A 21,687-nucleotide genomic window follows, 5' to 3' on the forward strand; every position below is an offset into this window, starting at 1 on the left:
GTTGTTACATCAGCAGCCTCAGCTCCTCCAGCTCCAAACATTAGTCGATTGATAGTTCCGCCGATCGCGCCGTAATGTATCAGCACAGCTGAACTGCAGTGCTGATGACGTGCCGCTTGTGGCTGCGGTTGACCGTAAGCGGTATCGTGGTCGTGGCTGAGCTGATCCTGATTCGCCGAGTTGCCCACAGACTGTGCTTAGTGATGATGTCGCTATTCTGGGAATTGGTTGTGGTCGGCATGTTTACGTTACATGCCGCTGTTCATTCGAGGATTTCATGCTCGGGCTGGGCTGTCCATCGGTAAGGTGGCTTTACACCCCTTCCGGCAAGTGTACAACACAAGATCGGAAGGAGCATCAGCCCATCAGTCGCTGCACTCCCTCGGATCCGCTTTATTCTTATGTGAGGACTAGTGAGTCGCTACACCTCGTACCCGGAAGTAGTTGAACCGGTGCGCTGCAGTCTACATAAGCATGGAAAACAAAGTTAGCAGAATCCGAAGATAATGTCGACGGGACGTGATTTCTGTTGTCCAGTGTGGGAGGCAAATATCGAGATTCTCCTTTTCAAACAGGGTGGCTGTTCCAGCCGCAGTCGGTCTTAGATGGATTTGATTGTGTTGCATTCAGCGACCTGTTCATGAGCGCATGGTACAGCTGTTCCCACGCGGCTGATGAGATGGTTGCAATACTGACTAGCACTGATTCTCCGTCGCATACCCCCGTCAAAGTCGCAGCTATCGCTGGAGGACGGATTGCTGCGTGAGCCATTCCTCAAGTTTCTTCTGTGCGTCTTTGTTCACCAAACAGAATTTGACGGGACCCATCTCGCTCATTCCGTCATGTTCGACGGGTACACTATTCAGACCGGCAACTTCCTTCACTTTCTCTGCCGTGTTCAATAGTCCACCCAATCTGAAGAGAAGCATCATTTCCCCGTCGGCTCCGGGAGTTGGTATGAACGCGCTTTGACTCTTGAAGACTTTGAGAAGTGACAGATTGTGCTCATAAGCCTCACGATCGTAGCCTAGATCTTCCTTTTCGGTTCGAACAAGCTCCCAGTGATCGTCGGTGATTCGCTCCCGGGTGACTGTAGAGATGCATCAGTACGTGGCAATTTCAACTTTGACAATCAGGAAGAAATATTATCACTAACCGTCTCCGCGCTGATCACTGATTAGACGGACAGCTTCGATTCGGGAATATCCAAAGAGTCGCATCCAGCGCTCGATAGTGTCCTGTGTCGGGTATTGGGAAGCAATCTGGGCGTCAGAGGCTGATGCTGCATGCGCCATGCGCTCCAGCTCATCCCAACCAGAATCCATAGCTGTATAGCTGAAGTAGAGTCCTCGAAGGGTGATTTGCGTAGTGCGATGCGCAATGGTGCAGGGCGCGTGCGCAAGGTGGTACTTTGGGCACCAAAGTCGGCTAGTTATGGGGTTCAGGATTCTTTCACATCACGTTTCATGGTTTTGGTGTGACTCGCAGCTTCAGTCTCAACTGGTAGAGTGGTCGTCATTACCATGGTTGGAGTGAGGGAGTCACGACTGAAGGCGACTCACCACCTGGGCAGCACGGAACTATTCCGGGATCACTAGGCCGCGTTTGGATTGAGCGCCCAACGTACACATAAGATCGAAGGGTATCATGACTTCAGCTGCCTGCAACACTGTTGCGATCTTTGACTTTGCTAACAGAACATCTTGTCGTAGCATTTGCACGATCAAGGACAGCGGGTATCCTGCACCGCCCAATTGGGCAGCTCCTCAAAGCGGAGGAGACTACCGGGAACGAGCAAAAAACGGACGTTAACGACTGGACTGCTGGCACATGGTCAAGCGGCTACACGCTGTTTATCGAAGATTCCTGCGATGGCTGCCTAGGTGTTATCGGGAAGCAAAAACCTCCCCCCATCGGGAACAAGCGACCACGCGCGTCGAGAACGGCCTGTCTTCTTGGTGGCATCTCGCAAGTTTCACCAGCTTCGGACTCCTTGGCATTCAGATGCGCGCAAAACTCGCACGCCTGCAGGCTGTAGCCTCCTTCTCCAGTACAACCACAAGCACTGCTGCTGCGCGTTCCCGTACGAGACAGGCGTCTAGACACACGGCTTATCGAATTATCAAGAAATGCGGCATGTGGATCTATTTCATTGTAAAAGATGGCACTTTACTCCTAAGCGACCCGCCTTAGCTCTCTAGCCTCCGACGCAACGGTCGCACAACCATAATTACCGAGGCGTGTTGCACGCGAGAAATGGACAGAATTCGTCCGAGTAGAAAGTACGACTTCGCCAGAGCCAAGATGTCCGATGCAAAATGCGGGGAACGCGTGGCATTTCCATGGACAGCAGAGCCTGTAAACACGAAGCAGAATACCCGCAGTGCTCAAAAAAGAACTCGGAGGCCATAACTATCCGCTCCCGTGTGCGAGCAGGGCGCAATGACGGTCCCGAGGAACTAAGGGCCGTGAACATGTGTACGCCCCGTGGGTCTGGCTCCTCTTTATCCTTGCGGCAGTTTACGTGAATGGCTGTTGCAGCGGAAGCGCCACAGGGACCCTGGCGCGTTGGTAGTGCGATCAAGTTCTATACCCAGATACTTAAACGGGTCCATTCTTCTCGAGAAGCTGCTTCTCCCCAACAGACAAAAGCTGCCACGGCTGCGTGTTCACCTCACATAGTTCTGTTACCAACATGCACAACTCAATCCTCTTAACCGCTTGGGCTGGCATTTCTTTTGTCCTCTACAAGATCATCTCCTCGATCATCATCTCGCGCCGCCATGATGCTAGAGCACGTCAATTGGGCTGCTTGCCTGCCCCTGAGACTAAGCAGTCTCCATTCGATCCTCTTGGACTCCAAAATGTTGCGAGAATAATGAAGGCGGACAAACAATTCCGTATACCGCAGTACTTGAAAGATCGCGTTGATGATGCGTGCGCCAGGGAAGGCAAGATCATCAACACATTCCATCAAAAAATCATGGGCGCAGAGGGATACTTCACAGTGGAACCAAGGAACATCCAGGCTATACTGGCCACGCAATTCAAGGACTACGGATTAGGAGAAAGGCGAAACGGGAACTTTGCTCCACTACTCGGCCATGGCATTGTAAGTACTATTGTCGGGGATGCGACAAGAACGTTAGACGCTGACATGTCGCAGTTTTCCAGCGACGGCGAGCAATGGGCGCATGCGAGGTCACTCCTTCGGCCACAGTTCGCTCGCGACCAAGTCAGCGACTTGGACCTTGAGGAAGAACATATGAAGAACATGATGCGCGTACTGCCTACCAACTCAGACGGCTGGACAGATGTCACGGACCTCAAGCCACTTTTCTTCCGCCTGACTCTCGACAGCGCCACAGAGTTCCTTTTTGGCGAGAGCGTGGACTCTCAGCTTGCATCCCTACCCGACTACAAGTCTAGTAAGCCTCCAATGGCTGTTAACGAACAAGACTTTGCCACCTCTTTCGACCAGGCGCAGAACACCATCGCCCAAGCTAGCCGCCTTGGAGAAGCCTACTGGCTCGTATACGATAAGACGTTCAAAGACCACTGCAAACGCTGCCATGAGTTCATTGACCACTACGTCCAACTCGCATTGTCAAAGGAGAAGGGTACTACCCAGGAGAAGTCACATGGCAAGCAAAAATATGTCTTCCTTGATGGACTTGCAGAGTCTACCCGTAACCCCATCGAGCTTCGAGAACACTTGATATCAATTCTACTAGCCGGTCGCGACACCACAGCATCGCTACTGTCGTACGTCTTCATGCTCCTTTCAGAGCACCCGGAAGTCTACAACGCCCTACGCAGCGTCGTATTGGAGACTTTTGGCACCTATTCGAACCCCAAGAACATTACTTTCGAGTCGCTGAAGTCGTGCAATTATTTGCAGTGGGTTTTGAACGAGACTCTGCGTCTTTACCCTGTCGTCCCTGTTGACGGCCGCCGTGCCCTCAAAGACTCTACGCTGCCTGTGGGCGGTGGTCCAGATGGCACAGCGCCTCTCTACGTCAAGAAGGGCATGCAAATAGACTACAGTGTATACATCATGCACCGTCGTGCTGATCTTTGGGGTCCCGACGCCGAGGAATTCCGGCCCGAGCGCTGGAATGGAAGGAAGAGTGGGTGGGAGTATCTTCCTTTCAACGGCGGCCCAAGGATTTGCATCGGGCAGCAATTTGCTCTGACAGAAGCTGGATATGTCGTCGTAAGGTTGATGCAGAGGTTTGAGGCCATTGAGGGGGTTGGCAACACTTGGGAACCGAAGGAGAAGGGTGGTATGGGATATGTTAGGAACGGGCTGAGCTTGACGACGTGCCCCGCGGATGGCGTTAAGTTAAGGTTGAAAGAAGCCAAGGAGTAATCTGGTTGTAGACATGTTGCGTTATGATTATGAGATGTTATCCTTCCATACCTCTATTGAACGATGCGACGAGATTGTACGAAGTGTCTCGACACTTCTGCAGTTGGACTTGTGTATTGCTCGTTGGGCTGAATGCTCTTCCCACCCTGATGGTTGTACCTCTCGATGCCAAAATCATCGCGTGCGTGATTTCAATTCCAAGTCGAAGCGTGCAGCTGCAAAACGTGGCCAATCCCCCAGACTGTGGCGCTGCGCTAGGACCGACGGGCGAGGCAAGGATCCGTCGGCGGGACATTTCCAAACTTTTGATGCACTCCAACATCTTCGGAACCAACACGCACCACATCGCCCAATATGCGGAGAGCGCGTGGACTTCGGGTGAGGAAAAGCAAAACCAATTATCAACAAACATATTCTGACTAACAATGGCAGGCTTCTTCCACCCGCGACGTTTGCATCTTCTGCGCCACTCGTCAATTGGCCGTCTCGAACCCGCTCGCTACATCATCATCCAACGCTACACAACGACGGCAACTCAACTCGTCTAGCAGAGCTCCGCAATCGGCCGAGGCCATCCTATACAAAGATGCCAATGAGCGCAAGGAGCCAATGTCGCAGGCACAGCGCATGCGGCAGGCGCTGGCTGCCAGCGCCCCTCAGCCGCAAGCACAGGGAGCATTCATGTCGCCGGCAGAGAGGATGAGGGCATCGTTGGCACAAGCGCCTCCATCTTCCCAATCCCAAGCATCACGGCAATTCCCACCAGAGCGGCGCGCGACGAACAGAGGCGGCCCTTTCGATGGGTCTGGGCGGAATCAGAGCAGAGACCGCTTCACACCTGGCATGCGGAGGACGGCCGGCAACGAGCGTGGCAATGACTACCGGCCTCCACCACAGAATCGCTATAACGTCAATATGGACTCGAGACCACAAGTCAACACCCCGGCATTTGCCTCAGGTCACCTTAGACGGCGGAACGACCCACAGCCCGAACGCTCCCCGTTCGGATTAGACGACCGAAGATCACCGCAGGCTCCCAGACCTGCACCGCAAAGAAAGATGCTGGATCAAGACGAGATATCAAAGTTGTTGGGTAACGCGGCCTCAAATTCCTCGAAACCTTACACACCACTTGCAAGGGACATGAACGCGCAGAGGACATGTTTCCACTGCGGATCGAAGGATCACGCGAGCAACATGTGTCCATCGAAGCCGGTACTCCGTGAGCCTCCACGGCAGGAACAACCGCCACAGAAAACGGCCATGTATACACCACCGCAACGTTACAAGGAATCGATATCGGATGCTGCAGAAGCCTGGGCGCAGAAGTCGAAAGGCAATTTGGACATCGAACAGTCTGCCAGATGGCAGATAGAAGAGGATAACAGGCGACGCAACGACGTGGATAGTGAGAGAAGGCGAAGTCGCTTTGCCTTTGACGACCCGGAAGAGTCCAAGAACCGATACGAAGAGCCCGCGCGAAGACAGGGCGGAAACAAGGGTAGGAGCCGACGCATACAACGGGACGAGGAGGAGGATGAAGACCGGCCACACGTCAGCAAGCAAGAACGCAAGCGTTTACGGGCTGAGGCGAAGAAAGCAGCGCAATCGGCAAAGGCCGGTCCTACCCCGATCTCCTTACCAGAGTACATCAGCGTGGCCAACCTTGCGAGTGCTCTTAGGTTGAGAGTAGAGGACTTTGTGCGAAAGTTGGAAGAGCTAGGGTTTGAGGATGTGCAGAATGATCACATCTTAAACTCGGAGCATGCTGGCCTTATCGCGCAGGAGTACAACTTTGAACCGATCTTCCAGGCACAGGAAGATGATGGCGACCTCTATCCTGCGGCACCTCTTGAGCCTGAGGCTTACGCTGAGCTTCCTGCACGACCACCTGTTGTCACTATCATGGGTCATGTTGATCACGGCAAAACGACTATTCTTGACTACATGCGTTCGACCAGTGTGGCGGCTACCGAATTTGGCGGCATTACACAGCACATTGGCGCATTCAGTGTGCCACTGGCAAACGGAAAGAAGATCACATTCCTCGATACGCCAGGTCATTCCGCATTTGAGACGATGCGCGCTCGTGGAGCCAACGTTACCGATATCGTCGTCTTGGTTGTTGCTGCGGATGATTCTGTCATGCCCCAGACTGTCGAGGCAATCAAGCACGCACAAGCGGCCAATGTACCTATGATTGTCGCCATCAACAAGATTGACAAGGCGCAAGCTGACCCAGATGCCGTCAAGCTTGATCTCGGCCGTCACGGCATTGAGATTGAGGACTTTGGAGGTGACATCCAGGCCGTGTGCGTCAGTGGAAAGACAGGACAGGGTATTCCCGACCTGGAAGAAGCCATTTCAACGCTGTCAGAAATGCTGGACCACCGCGCTGATCCTGCGACCGCCGTTGAAGGATGGGTTCTCGAGGGTACCACGAAGAAATCCGGACGTGTGGCTACCGTTTTAGTCCGCAGTGGTACCCTGCGCCAAGGAACAACGCTTGTCGCAGGAACCACCTGGACACGCGTGCGTACTCTGCGCAACGAGGCTGGTGCTGTGGTCAAGGAAGTCGGGCCTGGCATGGCTGTTGAGATCGACGGCTGGCGTGACCAACCCATCGCTGGCGACGAAGTGCTGCAAGCAGAGGATGAACAGCACGCGAGCTCGGTAACGGATCTCCGTAGCGAGAAGGTTGATAGAGAGCAAATGGCGCGTGACATGGAAGCCATCAACGAGTCTCGTCGCTTAGAAGCTGAGCGCCGTGCGGCCGAAGAAGCAGCTGCCAAGGCACTCGAGAATGGCGAGGAAGCTGAAGTCGCTGAGGAGAAAGAGGCCGGACCCGAAGTCGTCTCTTTCATTATCAAGGGAGACGTATCTGGCTCTGTTGAAGCAGTCATTGACTCCGTCTCCGCACTCGGCAACGCAGAAGTGTCAACGCGTATCCTCCGTCACGGTGTCGGCGCACCCTCCGAATTCGACATCTCGCACGCCGCCGACGCAAAGGGACATGTCATCAACTTCAACACCACAATTCCTGGACACGTTGCCAAACTAGCAGAAGAGAAGGGCGTCAGGATTCTTGACAGCAACATCATCTACCGAGTAGTCGAAAACGTCAAGGACTTGCTATCCGAGAAGCTCGCGCCCAAGGTCATCCAGAAGGTGACGGGTGAAGTGGAGATCGCAGCAGTCTTCGAGATTGGTCTCGGTGGTAGGAAGAAGATGAAGGTCGCGGGAAGTAAAGTCAGGAACGGTGTTGTCGATAGGGGTTCCAAGGCTAGGGTACTCCGCAGCGACAAGATTGTCCATGATGGTAAGTCATTCCCCACTCTGCTTGCAGTTGAATCATATGCTAACGCAGATTATTAGGCGTGATCGAGTCGCTCAAGAACCAGAAGAAAGATGTCGAGCAGATGCGCAAAGATACCGAGTGCGGTATTTCGTTTGAAGGCTGGGAGGACTTCAAGGTGGGTGATCGCATTCAGTGTTATGAAGAGAAGTTTGAGAAGAGGAATCTGTAAGATAGTGTATACTATGTACATAGAGTAGCGTGGCGTGGCTTGGGCTGAGGGTTTGATTACTACCCTTCTTCGTGTACATATGTAGATGTATGGATATGTAACTATCAATTATCCCGATCAAGCAAGACATGAGTATGGCGCAAGAATCGGTCTGCCACCACACACGCTTGTGACATGGACATTATCACTGGAAACCGCATTCGACGTACTCTAATGCATTCGTAATTATCCTACGCCTCATGGTACTATGACGCCCTGACACTTTCTATTGCGTGTGTGCAACCTTCTATGTTCTGGCCTCTTAATGGTCTCCAACGTGTTTCCGCAGCTTGGCCCCCGTCCATAATACCGGCGCAAAGTGTGTTGACATGTTGAAGCTGAATAGCGACACAAACCACAGTATGGCCATAACGGCGACTGGGACGAGAAGGAGCTCGGTGTGGTGGAGGAAGGGCAGTTCCTTGTAGCCCAAGAAGGTGATGATGAAGTAGTAGTTCAACGCGGCGAGATAGAGTGTGTTCGAGAGGAGTAGCGAAAACCTAGGCACGTCAGCGTGTGTTCTGATCTCGTGAGTTCAGGGCATACCAATGGTGTGTGCCTATGAGTGGCATGCACAGGAACTGAACAACGTAAAGGAACACCCAGACCGGCACAAAGGCCCGGATGGCAACGTCCCAGCAGTATCCAAACTCGAGCTCTTCCTTGCCCGAGTCTTCTCCTAGGTTATATAACCCTCTCCTTCGTCCAGGTAGCAGTGTGTTGTCTGGGCCTAATAATCTGCCGACGAGGAAGAAAAATAGTGTCGCTATTAACAGCGAAAGCAGCAAGAAGTGCCCGAATATGAAGACCATGGTTATGTGGAGGGTCTGCGTAAAGCCATCGGCGTATGCGAAGCCCCATGCAAGTGATGTGAGGGTCAGGAAGAAGGAAAGTAGGTATGTGAACGACGGGTCGGGGCGGTGGTATGTCTTGGTAGTTTGTTTCTACATGCTGTTAATCACAAATCGTCACACAGAGACCAGAAATACATACATGGTAGTATATTTGTCGAAACACCTTCTTGGGGGCTATTATCAGGCTCATGATTTCCCATATGGCCATTTCAAAGTCCATCTGGGGGAATTTGAACATGCGCTTGAAGAAGCGCGGCATCTTGACCTCATTCCGCCGTGTCGATGGGGTCGAGCCAAAGTTTGAAGGTCCGCCCGTCGGCCTTGGGAGTGATATGTGCGGGTTCATGTTAGGCGTGCTCTGTGAGGTGGTGGCCGTCTATAGGTAGCTGTTGAGTGAAGGCGCGACGCCGGAAATAGAGAAATTCGAATGCGCGTCAGGTATTGGTGTCACCGCGAGTCCCAGACTTCCATTGTTGGAGGGGCGCGTCAATCGTCCGGTGGTTCGGTGAATGGTGGCTATGTGTTCGGTACCTGAGCGATGACGCCGTGTGAGCTAGCGCCAAGAACGAGGCTGACAGGCTCCGCCGAGAGCAAGCCCGCAACGCCGACTCGCAACCTTTGCTCCTCTCACGACAACGCGCCCACCCACCTCAACCACGGCGAACGGCGCATCACCTCCACCCCTGCGCGCATCTTGGAAGCTATCCGCGCGACCTTTGCACCTGCCGAACGCACCGTGGAGACCTGCATCGCGCCTCCCGCTTTCGCGCGCACCTCTCGACGCTCCTTCTAGACACTAACCACGCGACAAAGACATCCATTGTCCACGACACTCCCGCGCCTGAGCATATCGTAATACAACGCCCAACATTACTTCGCGATCAGTTCTGACAGCCCACCACAGCTCTCACGCACCCACAGCCATGGCGGACGACGCTGAGCTCGCCTTCCTCGAGGCACAGAAGGACGAATACGACCCTTCAGCCGGTTACACCATGCCCGACGCGGCCGCTGGACAGGACGAGTACGACCCCGCCGCTACGTACTCGCCGCACTCCTACCAGTCGGCATCGATGCAGCCAGAGTCTGGCGCAAACTCACCACCGGCCGCCGACGCCGAGGGCGAAAATGGGGTGCAGCCTCAGCCTACTCAGACCTCCACAGAAGGCTCCGCAGCGCCGCCGTCTAAGCGACCGCGCACTGTGGGTGGTTTTGTCGACGAGAGTGAGGACGAGGAAGAGGAGCCCGCTGTGCAGCCGCAAGAGGCGAATGCTACACTGAGTGCTACTGGAGCTTCAGAGACTCCCCAGCCATCTTTTACAAACTCTCCAAACAATACACTCCCAAACCCAGATGTACAGTTACATAGTGCACAAGATCAGGCTCCCGCTTCCATCTCTGCTTCTGTCGCTGTCAATGAGCCTGCTCCCTCTGTTGCTTCTCTTCCTAACGGCAGTACGCCTGTTGCAGACGCTACTAAGCCAGGTGCTCCCGACGTCATGACTGCTGCTTCGGCACGCCCGTCTGTAGCCCCAGCTACGCCAGCTCCTATGTCTGCTTCTCTACCAAAGGCTCGTCTTCCTCAGGACCGAGTGGGTATTCTCGAAGATCGCATTGCTGAAGATCCGCGTGGTGACATCGAAGCGTGGTTGAGTCTAATTGAGGAGCACCGTAGGCGACACAAGCATGACGACGCACGAGCTGTCTTTGAGCGCTTCTTCAAGATCTTCCCTTCATCAGTAAGCAGGACTGGCGATATCTCATGTGATGTACTAACATTTCTAGGGCGAGCAATGGGTCGAGTACATTGCCTTTGAGACGGAGCTTGACGAGCTGCCAAGGGTCGAACACCTCTTCGGTCGCTCTATTCCTTCAGCCCAATGGCTCGGCATCTACTCTGCTTACATCGACTTCATCCGTCGCCGCTTCAACCTTACCACTGACCAGAATGGGCAGAACCGCCAGACCGTCACACAAGCTTACGAATTCGTCCTCACTTCAGTCGGTCTGGATGTTCATGCCGGAAAGCTTTGGCTTGACTACATCGAGATGCTCAAATCTGGGCCTGGTGTTCTCGGTGGCAGCAGCTGGCAGGACATGCAAAAGATGGATACTCTGCGCAAGGTATACCAACGCGCTGTTTCAGTACCACACAACGCGACCCTAGAGATCTGGCGAGACTACGACAGGTTCGAGACGAGTCTGAACAAGGTTACGGTAAGCCTCAGTGCATTCGGTTCCTTGTATTTACGAGGCTAACATGGACGACAGGGCCGTAAACAACTCCAAGAAACCTCGCCTGCCTACATGACTGCACGCAGCGCCATCAACGTCCTCGACAACAACATCACAAGGGGCGTCAACCGAACCACACTACCCAAGCTGCCACCCGCCGCCGGCTTCGATGGCTACGAGGAGTACATGAACCAAGTGAAGCTATGGAAGAACTGGATTCAGTGGGAGAAGAGCGATCCGCTCGAGTGCGCTACAGACAACCGGGAGTTGTACAACAAGCGTGTACTGCACCTGTACAAGAATGCGCTCATGGCCCTTCGCTTCTGGCCAGAACTGTGGTACGAAGCCGCTGAGTGGTGTTACGAGAACAACATCCAGGCTGAGGGCGACAAATTCCTCAACGACGGCATCGATGCGAACCCTGAGAGCTGTCTCCTCGCCTTCAAGAAGGCCAACCAGGTCGAACAACGCAACGACTTCGAAGATGGTCAAGCGGGTATCGTTGCTAAGGGCAAGGCTGTACGAGAGCCATACCAGAGGCTTCTCGATACCATCTACGATCTCACAGCACAAGTCAAGAAGCGAGAGGAACACTCCATCTCCCGTGCGAAAGAGCAGTTCGAGGCACAGAAGGCTGCCGACGAAGCTGCCCGCGCAATCGCACAACAGAACGAGGATGCTGACGACGAAGACGAAGTCGTTGCTGCGCGTCGTTTGAAGGAGAAGGAGGACGCTTTCGCCCTTCAACTCCAGGCCATGTCTGCCGGATACAATGCGCAAACACAAAACCTTAAGAAGACACTTACGTACACATGGATAGCTCTCATGCGGGCTATGCGCCGTGTTCAGGGCAAGGGAGATCCCAGGGGCGAGATTGGTGGCTTCCGTGGCATCTTCACCGAGGCTCGTAAGAAAGGCAAGCTGCTTAGTGAAGCCTACGTCGCCAGTGCGCTCATTGAGCATCACTGCTATCAGGAACCGGCCGCACAGAAGATTTTTGAGCGGGGTATGAAGCTGTTCCCCGAGGATGAGCAATTCGCATTGGAGTACATCAAGCATCTCATCAAGCTCAATGACTCTACCAGTAAGTGACAAGGTCCACGCATCAAGATCTCCTACTAATGTCTTCAGATGCTCGTGCCGTTTTCGAGACAGTCGTCGGGAAGCTGACGGCCAAGCCTGAGACCGTTCATAGGGCTAAATCACTTTTCGCCTTCTTCCACGATTACGAAGCCCAGTTCGGCGAGCTGGCCCAGATCACAAAGCTAGAGCAGCGCATGGCAACTCTCTTCCCTGAAGATCCTCAGCTGCACCGCTTCTCGCAGCGCTTCGCGACCCAAACCTTCGACCCGATCTCCGTCCGTCACATCATCTCGCCTCGCACACAGATGAAGCCCGTCATGCCAGCGACAATGCCATCGGTTATGCCCTCCATTGAAGAGCAGCAGCAACAGCAGCAGCAGCAACCGATGCCTGCGCTACCACCCCAAATCGTAGCCGAACAACAGCGCCTCGCGTCTCCCGGCATTGCAAACTCCCCACACCTTGGAAACCTTATGCCTGTCACGAACTCACCAAAGCGCCCTCTCGATGATGCGGAAGACGGTGGACAGCCTCGCAAGCTCGTTAGAGGCGAATCACCTCTCAAGGGCGCAGCAGGTCGCCGTCTCGATGCTGCACGCCGCAACCTAGCCACCACCGGCGCTACACCTGTTGGCCAGGCTCCCGGTCCGCCACCTCTGCCTCGTGGGGTCAACTTCCTCCTCGGCATCATTCCCCCTGCGAGCACATACAAGGAGACGCGCTTTAAGGCTGACGGTTTGGTGGCTCTGCTGCGAAGCGTTGATGCCATTCCCGTTCCACCGGGCCAGGGTGTTCCACAGCCACAGCGCTGGGGCACCACCCCGACAACAGCGCAGCAGCTGCAGAGCATACACGAGAAATACGGCAATGGTGGGCCCATGCCCATGCACCCAGCTTTAACGACCGCAAACGCTTGGGCGCCTTAGGAAAAGTGGCCAAGGTTGTTCATCTTACTGGAGATTTTGCGGCGGCATGGCCCCAAATGAGCAGGAAAGAGTCGGATCATCTTCTTTCGAAGGATGGTTTTCTAGATCAAGAACATTGCATGGATTGGCGTTTATTCTTCTCTACTCATTTGTACGGGCTCGATCACCAAAACATCCGGATACTGAGAGCGTAGGGAAAGGGGGAGCGCCTGTGGTATCATTAATGGAATAATGGAGGTTTGGCTTGGCTTTTGCCAGCCTATATGTGTGAGCGAGGCGTTGGGTTCTTAATTGCGCCTTTGAGTGGCATTTTCATCGAAGTCTTGGTGGAAGGGCTTGTAGTCTCTTCTCTTAGATGTCCTCAGTGGATAAGATGGTTCAACTACGCTCCTTTGGTTGTGATGTGATGCTATTCGAGTGCTCTCGTGAATAGAAAAGGAAAGGATGTCATATGAGTCGAGACCATGTCCATACAAGACACATGCTATATGTCCACTAATACATCAACATTTCTTCCAGTACTATGTTCTTGTTCTCTCCCTTCGCAGCTCGCATATAATGCACGGCACGACATCACGCATGCACCGGTGTCATGGCTCACTGCCCCACTCGGTGTCATCGGGCTAGCAACCGAACTAGCAACGTCGCGTCTTCCTGTCCGACATGCTTCCTTCCTTCTACGCTACACCCATCGCATATGTGTATATACGGGAACAAACGCACTCCGCCAATCTAATCGCCGCTCCCCATCCATACATGGGACACCTTGATCTGTCGCCGTCATATGGCAGTACTTCGCCGAGCAGTCTTCGAGGTTTGCTTGACGTGATCGCCGATTTAGGAATGTATCAAAGCATGGAAGGGACGCAGCATCCACGAAGACACAATGCATTGAAGGCGTAGACTAGGCGCCCCAGTTTCGTCGCTCGAAAAGCCTATTTGCTTAGCCTTAGGGGTTATGGGGAAACGCTTCTCCAGAAACGCTGTCAGAGTTGCGATCAACTTACACATAGATTGGAACTCACGCCGAAGAATGTGCTCAAGGAAATGCGCCTGAAACGCCAATGTACCCAAACAGATGTTTGCATCAGTAGGCGAGCGTTGGAAGCTGTTCAGATTGGTCTGGGGTTCTGCACGGGATGGTGTTCATCAGTATTATTTGGTCAATTGGGAAATGCTTCACGCTTCTTCGAAGGGCCCAATATCTGAATGTACTCATTGCATTCTCGTTGTCTTTATCAAATCCAGGGGCTAACTTTCCAAGCAAACGTCGTCTTAGTCTCCAGTTCATTGCACTGCTGGGATCGATCCGGCATGTGTTCGTGTCATATTCATTCCACTGTCACATGTTGTATATCCTCACGTCTCCCATGGCTGTGCGATATCACCATGTTACATTTCATGGTCCTTGAACATCTCCGGCCTTGGAGCTCTTGTCGTTACCATAATCTGCTCAGATTGCGCCACCGTCTCGTGTCCCGCGACTCTTGACCAGTCTCTCACCAGGTCTCGAAAGGCGTTTATCACGTATCCTGCGCTACGTCAACAGTGTCACAACACCACCAATTCTCACCTCGTCTGCAAACATCAGCCCCACTAAAACCTCATCTTTTACCTACATACAGCCCCGATCGCGTCCCCGAGCCTCACATGCCAGCAGCTAGCGTAATATGGCTGTCCATATAAGCCTGCCCACCCACGGGCTCAACCATCTTTCCTTCCTCACACTACAACGACAACTACTCTCCCCTCCCTTCCTAACTTGACAATTATCCCAAGGGACAAGCCTTCTATCATCTACCAGCCGCAGATACTTCACCAAAATCGAGCCTACCTTCCTCAACCGCAGCAAGAGCCGGTCTCACAATCGTCACTGCAGGCAGTTCAGTCAACAACACTGCAGGCAGTCTTCCGCGCTCAGTACCTTCCAGTAAGTTCCCAATTAAGCATTCCTCTTTCAGTCACCATGACGACGATGATGGTGATCATCATCGCACTGCTGCCGCTGCGTACTCTGTGTCACGTCGAGGTCCTGGTACCTGCCGCGCAGTCACCGCCCTTATCGGCACGGTCACCACAGCAATCTCATCGTTCTTGCCCTCTTTGTTTTGACGCTACCACATGATCCCGACTTGGCATAGCTTTGTAACTCATAACTTCCTCAGCCTCACCTTTCGTTTCCCACCCCAACACATCATATCCAACAACGCTCTTTTTGTATGCCGCTCCCCTCCCATGCTTTATCGCACATAGCCTTTTGTTTTATTGCCTTGTCGCGAGCACATCAGTTCACAGCTTCTACTTTTGAACTTTGCTGACTTGCCTCAGACCCGATCAGCGATCCGGTTCAAACGCTCACGCCCTCAACGCCAGTCCCGCACGCGCGACTCAGATCTGAGATCAAGGTACGTGTCTCCGCTGCCGCTCTAGACGTGCAAGCCCCATGCCGTCGTTGACTCGGCCGGCAAACGCGTCCTCGCTCTCGATCACCGCTAATATGACTTCTAGAGTACGCAATGGCAGGTCCAGCCAAGAAGCGCGCGCAGGCCGAGAAGCAGTCCAACGGCTCGTCCAATGGTTCCTCCTCTGAGTCTCGCGACCCTACTCAGCGCTCCGCTCCGAAGTCCATTCCCCGTGTCGACGGCAACCGCGATCCTAACGTCCGGGCTTGCGTTGACTACACCGACCCCCGAGACCTCAAGAACATCTCCGATTTCCTTGGTATTGCCGGTTGGTACCAGGCTCGTGGTGTAAGTACAAACACTCCTCTGTCTCAGGCCGCATGGGCATCTTGCATGTATCGTTCGTGCAAACACACCTCCCCACACTGCCCAAATGCAAACAGCTTCGGGCTCGCATCCTACCAAGATTGGTATGGGTACGCTCTCTAGGCTGTGAGCATAAGAGCTACATCTCCCCGTGGCTTGCCCTTCTCTCATCTTTGCCCTCATTCTTATTCAAAACACCATTTGGATTCTGCTATCTTTCATTCCCACAATCCCTTCCCATTATCTTCATAATCCCAATTTCCCTCATTTCCCATCTTCATCATGGTTGGCCAAGACGCCGCTCCCCATCGCTTCTACCAGGACACCAGCCTCTACACTCCGAGGCACAACAATATTCTCTTTGCTAATGACCATCAGCTCGCCATCCCGGGCTCTCTTCCTCAACGTCCCAAGAACTTCAACCAGTACGGCAAGGCCGCCAACATCGTACTCAACACCTTCAACGTCATCAAGGCCCCCGACACCGTCGTCCATCAGTATGATGTAAGTTTTCCCGTTCCCGAGCTTGACTTGATACTAACTTCTACAAGCTCAACTACAGCGGTGACGCCCAAGACTACACCAAGCGTGTTCTGCTCAAGAAGATCTGGAACTCTCCTACTGTCAAGTCCGAGCTTGGTGAGCCCGCCAACCTCTGGGTCTGGGATACCAACAAGCTGGCTTGGTCCGGTAAGCGTCTGCCCCGTGACGATACCCGCATCACTGTCGACCTCGATGAGGAGGAGGGCCGTCCTACCAAGCCGGGTGCGCGTGGCAACAAGCACACCATCCACGTCCGCTGGACTCGCAAGGTCGACTTCATCAACTTGAATGCTTTTCTCAATGGTCAAGCTTCTTGGTCCAACGAGTGTATCGACACGATCAACTTCATGGACCATGTCATGCGCGAGTGGCCTTCTCAGCAGTACACCCAGATCAAGAAGTCTTTCTTCCAGCGCGGAGAAACCCGCTTCGATCTCGGCGGTGGTGTTGAGGCTTTCAAGGGTGTCTTCGCGTCCCTTCGCCCCGTCTTGGACGACAAGTTCAACAAGTCACTGTCTGTCAACGTCGATGTCGCCAACGGTACATTCTGGCGTGCTCAAGAGCTCACCCGCGCTATTGGTTCAGTCTTCAACTGCAACCCGCCTCAGTTCGCCAGCATGTACAAGAACGCCACTCGTGACTGGAAGGGCTCCATGCTCAAGAAGGACCTTCGCAAGTTCAAGAAAGTAGGAGTTACTGCAAACCACTGCAAGCCGCCTACACAATGGTAAGATAGTCTTTTCTGTTTGCCAAATGCATACGCGAGATGTACTAACTTTGTACCTCAGGACGATCGATGAATTTGTCGACAAGGACGCTTCCCAGGCGACTTTCCCGGATCCCGATGACCGCACCAAGAAGATCTCGGTTGCCCAGTATTTCAAGAAGAAGTATAACGTCACCGTGATGGCTGGTGTGCCGGTAGTCAGGATGACCAAGAAGATCAAAAAGGAGCCCGTCTACATGCCTATCGACGTCCTGACGATCGATGGTAACCAGCGTTACACTACCAAGCTCAGCGATACCCAGACATCCAACATGATCAAGTTCGCCGTCACCCTTCCCAAGGAGCGTTGGGCCGCTGTTCAGCAGGGAGTAAAGTTGCTCAACTGGGCGAATGACCCCTACCTCCGCCACTACGGCCTGAAGGTTAGCTCCACGCCTGCCAAGGTACAAGCTCGTATTCTCCCTTCGCCCACCGTCCACTTCGGAGCCGGTTCCAAGGAGGCCACCATCAAGCCTGCGGACATGATCGCCGGTCGCTGGAGGCTGGACGGTCGCAAGTTCGCCATGAACAACAAGGAGCGTCCTATCAAGGCGTGGGGTGTCTGCTGTGTCCAAGGTCGTGGCAGTCCTCCTCCTCAAGCCATTGAAGCCTTCTTCCAGAAGTTCGTTCAGATCTACGAAGCCCACGGTGGACTTGTAGCCGCCCACCCTCAGCATGGCAAGAAGCCGTGGATGGGCCCCGGTAACCTTGCTGATGGTGGTGAGATGATTCAGAAGGTCTGGAACCAGACCGGCAACAAGTACGCCATGCCACCTAATCTGCTCTTCTTCGTCGTCAACGACCGCAATGTTGACGTCTACCGTCGCATCAAGAAGTCTTGCGACATTCGATTCGGTGTGGCTTCGCAGGTTCTCCAGGCCAAGCATGTCATGTCTGCTTCGCCCCAGTACATCTCCAACGTCTGCATGAAGGTCAACGCTAAGCTTGGCGGAGCTACTTCGGTTGCGAAGTCTCAGCTCATTCCCAAGGTTGCCCCGAAGTCAGCATCTATCCCAACCATGGTCGTTGGCGCTGATGTCTCTCATCCTGCTCCCGGAGCCGCTTCAGGTGAGGCTGCGTCCTTCGCCGCCATCACGGTATCCGCCGACGTCCACTTCGCCAAGTACTGGGCTGAGGTTCAGACCAACGGTAACCGCGTGGAGATGGTCACAACCTCCAACATCAACGACCACTTCGGATTCATGGCCAAGAACTGGATGCAGAAGATCGGCCAGGGCAAGCCTCCTCAGCGTGTACTCTATATTAGAGATGGCGTGAGCGAGGGACAGTACGCCGCTGTCCTTGAGGAAGAAGTCCATGACATGAAAGAATGCTTCAAGAAGCTGGGCTGCAAGGAGATCCCCAAGTTCACCGTCGTCATTGCTGGTAAGCGCCACCATATCCGCTTCTTCCCTGAGGCTGGCAAGGGTGACCGCAACGGCAACCCTCTTCCCGGTACTTTGGTAGAGTCTGGCTGCACCCATCCGTTCGAGTTCGACTTCTATCTCTGCGCCCACGTTGCCATCAAGGGTACAGCTCGCCCCATCCACTACCAGTGCATTCTCAACGAGGGTGAGTGGCTGTCGGCCGAGCTCCAGCAATTTATCTTCGAGCACTCATACCACTATGTCCGCTCTACTACTCCGGTGTCCCTGCACCCTGCGGTCTACTACGCCCACTTGGCTGCCGACCGTTCCCGTGCTCATCTCAACGACAACCCGGTCTCGTCTGGCAAGAAGGAGTCCAAGGCAGACCAGCAGTCTTCTACTGGTTCATCCAAGCAGAACGTCGAGATCGCTCCGTTGATGCCGATGCAGAACGCACGCGGCCTCAGGGATGTTATGTGGTACATCTAAGGGACGAAGAGAGGTCAAGCCGGTCGGTAGTGCTGGATAGGATGGCTTCACTGGTTCGGAACACAATGGAGGACTCGGTTGCGACGATGGCGTGAATCTGTTCACGGCGCATCAAAAGTCGGTGATTCGGTATTCTCTTCAATCTTTCCTTGCGATATCCATATTTCATGGTCCTAGCGAGGACATCTCATGATCTCAGGTAGTATGCCTCGCCCGTCAGCGGCCTGGCAGAATCAATATGGTATAAAATAACTCCTGTTGCTTTGCGACGTTGTGATGTTGCGCATACGTGCTGAGCTTCTCGCATCTGTTAACATGCCCACGAACTATCAGCCAGATCAGTTTGATACAGTGTCCATCGCCGGAACTGAGTTGAGCGTCTAAGAGGAGACCGTCCATGGGCTCAGCCTAGATTTTACCTTGCTCTTCACGATCCGAAGGCTAACCTATCGCAGGCTCAGACTGCCGGGTGCTTAGCAGAAGTATAGCCACGGCCTTGATGACCCAAAAAATGGCGCCTGACCCTGAGGCGAGCTTCCAATCAGCCTGAATTGCTGTTGTATCGATTAAGTGGCCACGAGCTCAAGAGAGTCGATGCGCATGGAGATTTTCGTTTCCTCTCGTTGCGATCGGGTACAAGCTGTTAATTTCACGAGGAAACGCGGCCACGAAGTCGAAGATCGCAGAGCTTGCAACTTTGCGCCGAAGAAGGGAGGTCGTACTCGCCGGGGTGGCAGAGAAGAGCGCGCGTATTGTATAGAATGGCAGAACGATGAGAGTCGGGGTAAGAGTACAAGGAAGCCTGTGATATGTGTTTCTAGGCTTCTGAACAATTGCAGATGTCTAGTTGACAATGGGTAGATCGACACAGACGGATTGCTGCCTGTTCCTATTGCGAAATCGTGTGCGAAGGTTGAGAAGCACTTTGAAGGCAGGGAGAAGACGACAGAGGCACTTCTGGCTTGCTGGACGCGCCGCGCATCACGAAGCGCGATATCAGAGGACTTTGCGCTTAAGAAGACGATAGGATCATTACAAGTCTTCTATCACAGCTTCAGCGAACGCGAAACGAGGATGTCAGGGTATTCACATACTCGATCGAGTCCCGAGCGCAACATCACATGCAGGCAGAGAGGTATGTACCGTCCAATATATTTACCTTCGCTCCACCAGCGCAAAGCGCAGAAGAGAAGGGGGTAAGCGAACGCATGATCATTCTAACCTCCATTTTCCCCTCCAAATCTTCATTGAGTGGAAGACACAGAGTGAATAATGGGGTGTTCAGTTTTAATGAACAGAAGAGGATCGCGCGACGCGTTGATTTTGATGGCTGCGAAGATTTCGGATGACTAAGGGGCGCTTGCATGGTTGGGGTTAGCAGCCAAGCAGGGGTCATGTGAGCGAATCAAGGCTGGCGCGTTGGGTGTGACGAGTATGGTGGGGCAGGGGATTTTGGGCGGCGGCGCGGGGTTTTGCTGTCGGCCTGTGGGAGTGACTCTTTTGCGAAATTGAAGACCAAAGTGAAGTTTTAGGCCTACTAGGTGAATAAAGACTCTGTAGGCGGCGAACAACGTGGGGTGGGAAGCTAACAACCTGTAGTTTGATAGACCTGCACCCTCACACCCGCCCTTGTGAACGGAGATCCTTAGGTACACAAACGCACCTTACCCACTCTCCACTAAAGCTTCCCACGGTTCGGACTACTGCGAGAAGAACTACACACTCAACCGCAACCCCAAACCCTTCGATACCGACAAAGTCCCTCGATCAGCATACGGACTCGAGCTGCAAGCAGTCACCGAACACTTTCCACTCCTCCACAAACAACTCAGACACACAGCATGTCTTCAGCAGGACGTGGCCGCGGCGGCAAGTTCAACAAGGTCAAGCGCGGAGGCGGCAAGAAGTTCTCACGCGACCTACAACCGCTGAACGCAGATGGCGAGGTCGTCGGCATGTGGGGTGTAAGTACCTGGTGTACCCAAAGTCACAAAGACTGTCTAACAAACAACTGTAGGAACAACCCGACAAGGTTGACGAAGAGTCGTCCGAAGAGGAAGAATCTTCTGAGGAAGAGTCTGGCGACGAGGACGGCAAGCCCGCACAAGAAGAACTGACGCGCGAGCAGCGTCGCGAACTCGCAAAGAAGCGCAAGGCGGCCGCGATCGCGAAGAAGTCACAGAAGACCCCCGAGGCAGGCGATATGCCCACCGACTCCTCCGAAGAGGAAGACGACGATATGCCCGCGAACCCAAACCACACTGCGAAAGCCCGTACACAAGCCGCAAAGGCACCTGTCGACCCAGATGCGGAGCCCGCTGCTGCCGCTGCTAAGGGCAAAGGCAAGCAGCAAGACCTGTCCCAGTTGTCCCGTCGCGAGCGTGAGGCTCTCCAGGCACAAGCCAGCAAGGACCGGTACGATAAACTACACGCTGAGGGCAAGACCGAGCAAGCTCGTGCCGACCTTGAGCGCTTAAAGCTGGTTCGCGAGCGTAGGGATGCTGAAGCGGCGCGGAAGAAGGCTGAGGCTGAGGAGCGTGCTGAGCTGGAGAAGGAGAAGAAGGAGCTCATGGACCGTGAGAACAGGCGGCGGGAGCAGGCCAAGGGCAAGGCGGACCGTCTTGCTAAGGGCGGCAAGAAGAAGGCCTAAGTCTGACAGTCATTGTTAGGCTTGGAGCTTTCGCGACGTTACCAGTTACCTCTGCGACGCCCGGATGC

The 21,687-nt window shown here is 53.8% G+C and overlaps 7 protein-coding genes across 7 annotated transcripts; 5 read left to right on the forward strand and 2 right to left on the reverse strand.

Moving 5' to 3' along the window:
* Positions 1-737: 737 nt before the first annotated feature.
* J4E93_000384 (uncharacterized protein) lies at positions 738-1,325 on the reverse strand (the record flags this gene model as incomplete). The annotated part of the gene is made up of 2 exons (XM_049338344.1): positions 738-1,090; positions 1,157-1,325. The coding sequence occupies 2 exons, from the start codon at positions 1,323-1,325 to the stop codon at positions 738-740; spliced, it is 522 nt and encodes a 173-aa protein (XP_049204229.1).
* Positions 1,326-2,983: 1,658 nt separating this feature from the next.
* Positions 2,984-4,372, forward strand: J4E93_000385 (uncharacterized protein; the record flags this gene model as incomplete). The annotated part of the gene is made up of 2 exons (XM_049338345.1): positions 2,984-3,112; positions 3,167-4,372. 2 exons carry the CDS (start codon positions 2,984-2,986, stop codon positions 4,370-4,372), a joined length of 1,335 nt encoding a protein of 444 aa, XP_049204230.1.
* Positions 4,373-4,726: 354 nt separating this feature from the next.
* Positions 4,727-7,899, forward strand: J4E93_000386 (uncharacterized protein; the record flags this gene model as incomplete). The annotated part of the gene is made up of 3 exons (XM_049338346.1): positions 4,727-4,750; positions 4,805-7,691; positions 7,748-7,899. The coding sequence occupies 3 exons, from the start codon at positions 4,727-4,729 to the stop codon at positions 7,897-7,899; spliced, it is 3,063 nt and encodes a 1,020-aa protein (XP_049204231.1).
* Positions 7,900-8,200: 301 nt separating this feature from the next.
* Positions 8,201-9,138, reverse strand: J4E93_000387 (uncharacterized protein; the record flags this gene model as incomplete). Its single annotated transcript, XM_049338347.1, has 3 exons — positions 8,201-8,438; positions 8,485-8,882; positions 8,932-9,138. The coding sequence occupies 3 exons, from the start codon at positions 9,136-9,138 to the stop codon at positions 8,201-8,203; spliced, it is 843 nt and encodes a 280-aa protein (XP_049204232.1).
* A 577-nt stretch (positions 9,139-9,715) lies between these two features.
* On the forward strand, positions 9,716-13,036 carry J4E93_000388 (uncharacterized protein; the record flags this gene model as incomplete). The annotated part of the gene is made up of 4 exons (XM_049338348.1): positions 9,716-10,531; positions 10,578-11,009; positions 11,064-12,111; positions 12,159-13,036. 4 exons carry the CDS (start codon positions 9,716-9,718, stop codon positions 13,034-13,036), a joined length of 3,174 nt encoding a protein of 1,057 aa, XP_049204233.1.
* A 2,516-nt stretch (positions 13,037-15,552) lies between these two features.
* Positions 15,553-18,969, forward strand: J4E93_000389 (uncharacterized protein; the record flags this gene model as incomplete). The annotated part of the gene is made up of 4 exons (XM_049338349.1): positions 15,553-15,786; positions 16,183-16,308; positions 16,356-17,074; positions 17,136-18,969. 4 exons carry the CDS (start codon positions 15,553-15,555, stop codon positions 18,967-18,969), a joined length of 2,913 nt encoding a protein of 970 aa, XP_049204234.1.
* Positions 18,970-20,810: 1,841 nt separating this feature from the next.
* Positions 20,811-21,619, forward strand: J4E93_000390 (uncharacterized protein; the record flags this gene model as incomplete). The annotated part of the gene is made up of 2 exons (XM_049338350.1): positions 20,811-20,933; positions 20,987-21,619. The coding sequence occupies 2 exons, from the start codon at positions 20,811-20,813 to the stop codon at positions 21,617-21,619; spliced, it is 756 nt and encodes a 251-aa protein (XP_049204235.1).
* Positions 21,620-21,687: the final 68 nt, after the last annotated feature.

This window comes from Alternaria ventricosa (assembly GCF_023758065.1).
Source record: "Alternaria ventricosa strain BMP 2768 chromosome Unknown scaffold_1, whole genome shotgun sequence".
NCBI classification, from domain to species: Eukaryota; Fungi; Ascomycota; class Dothideomycetes; order Pleosporales; family Pleosporaceae; genus Alternaria; species Alternaria ventricosa.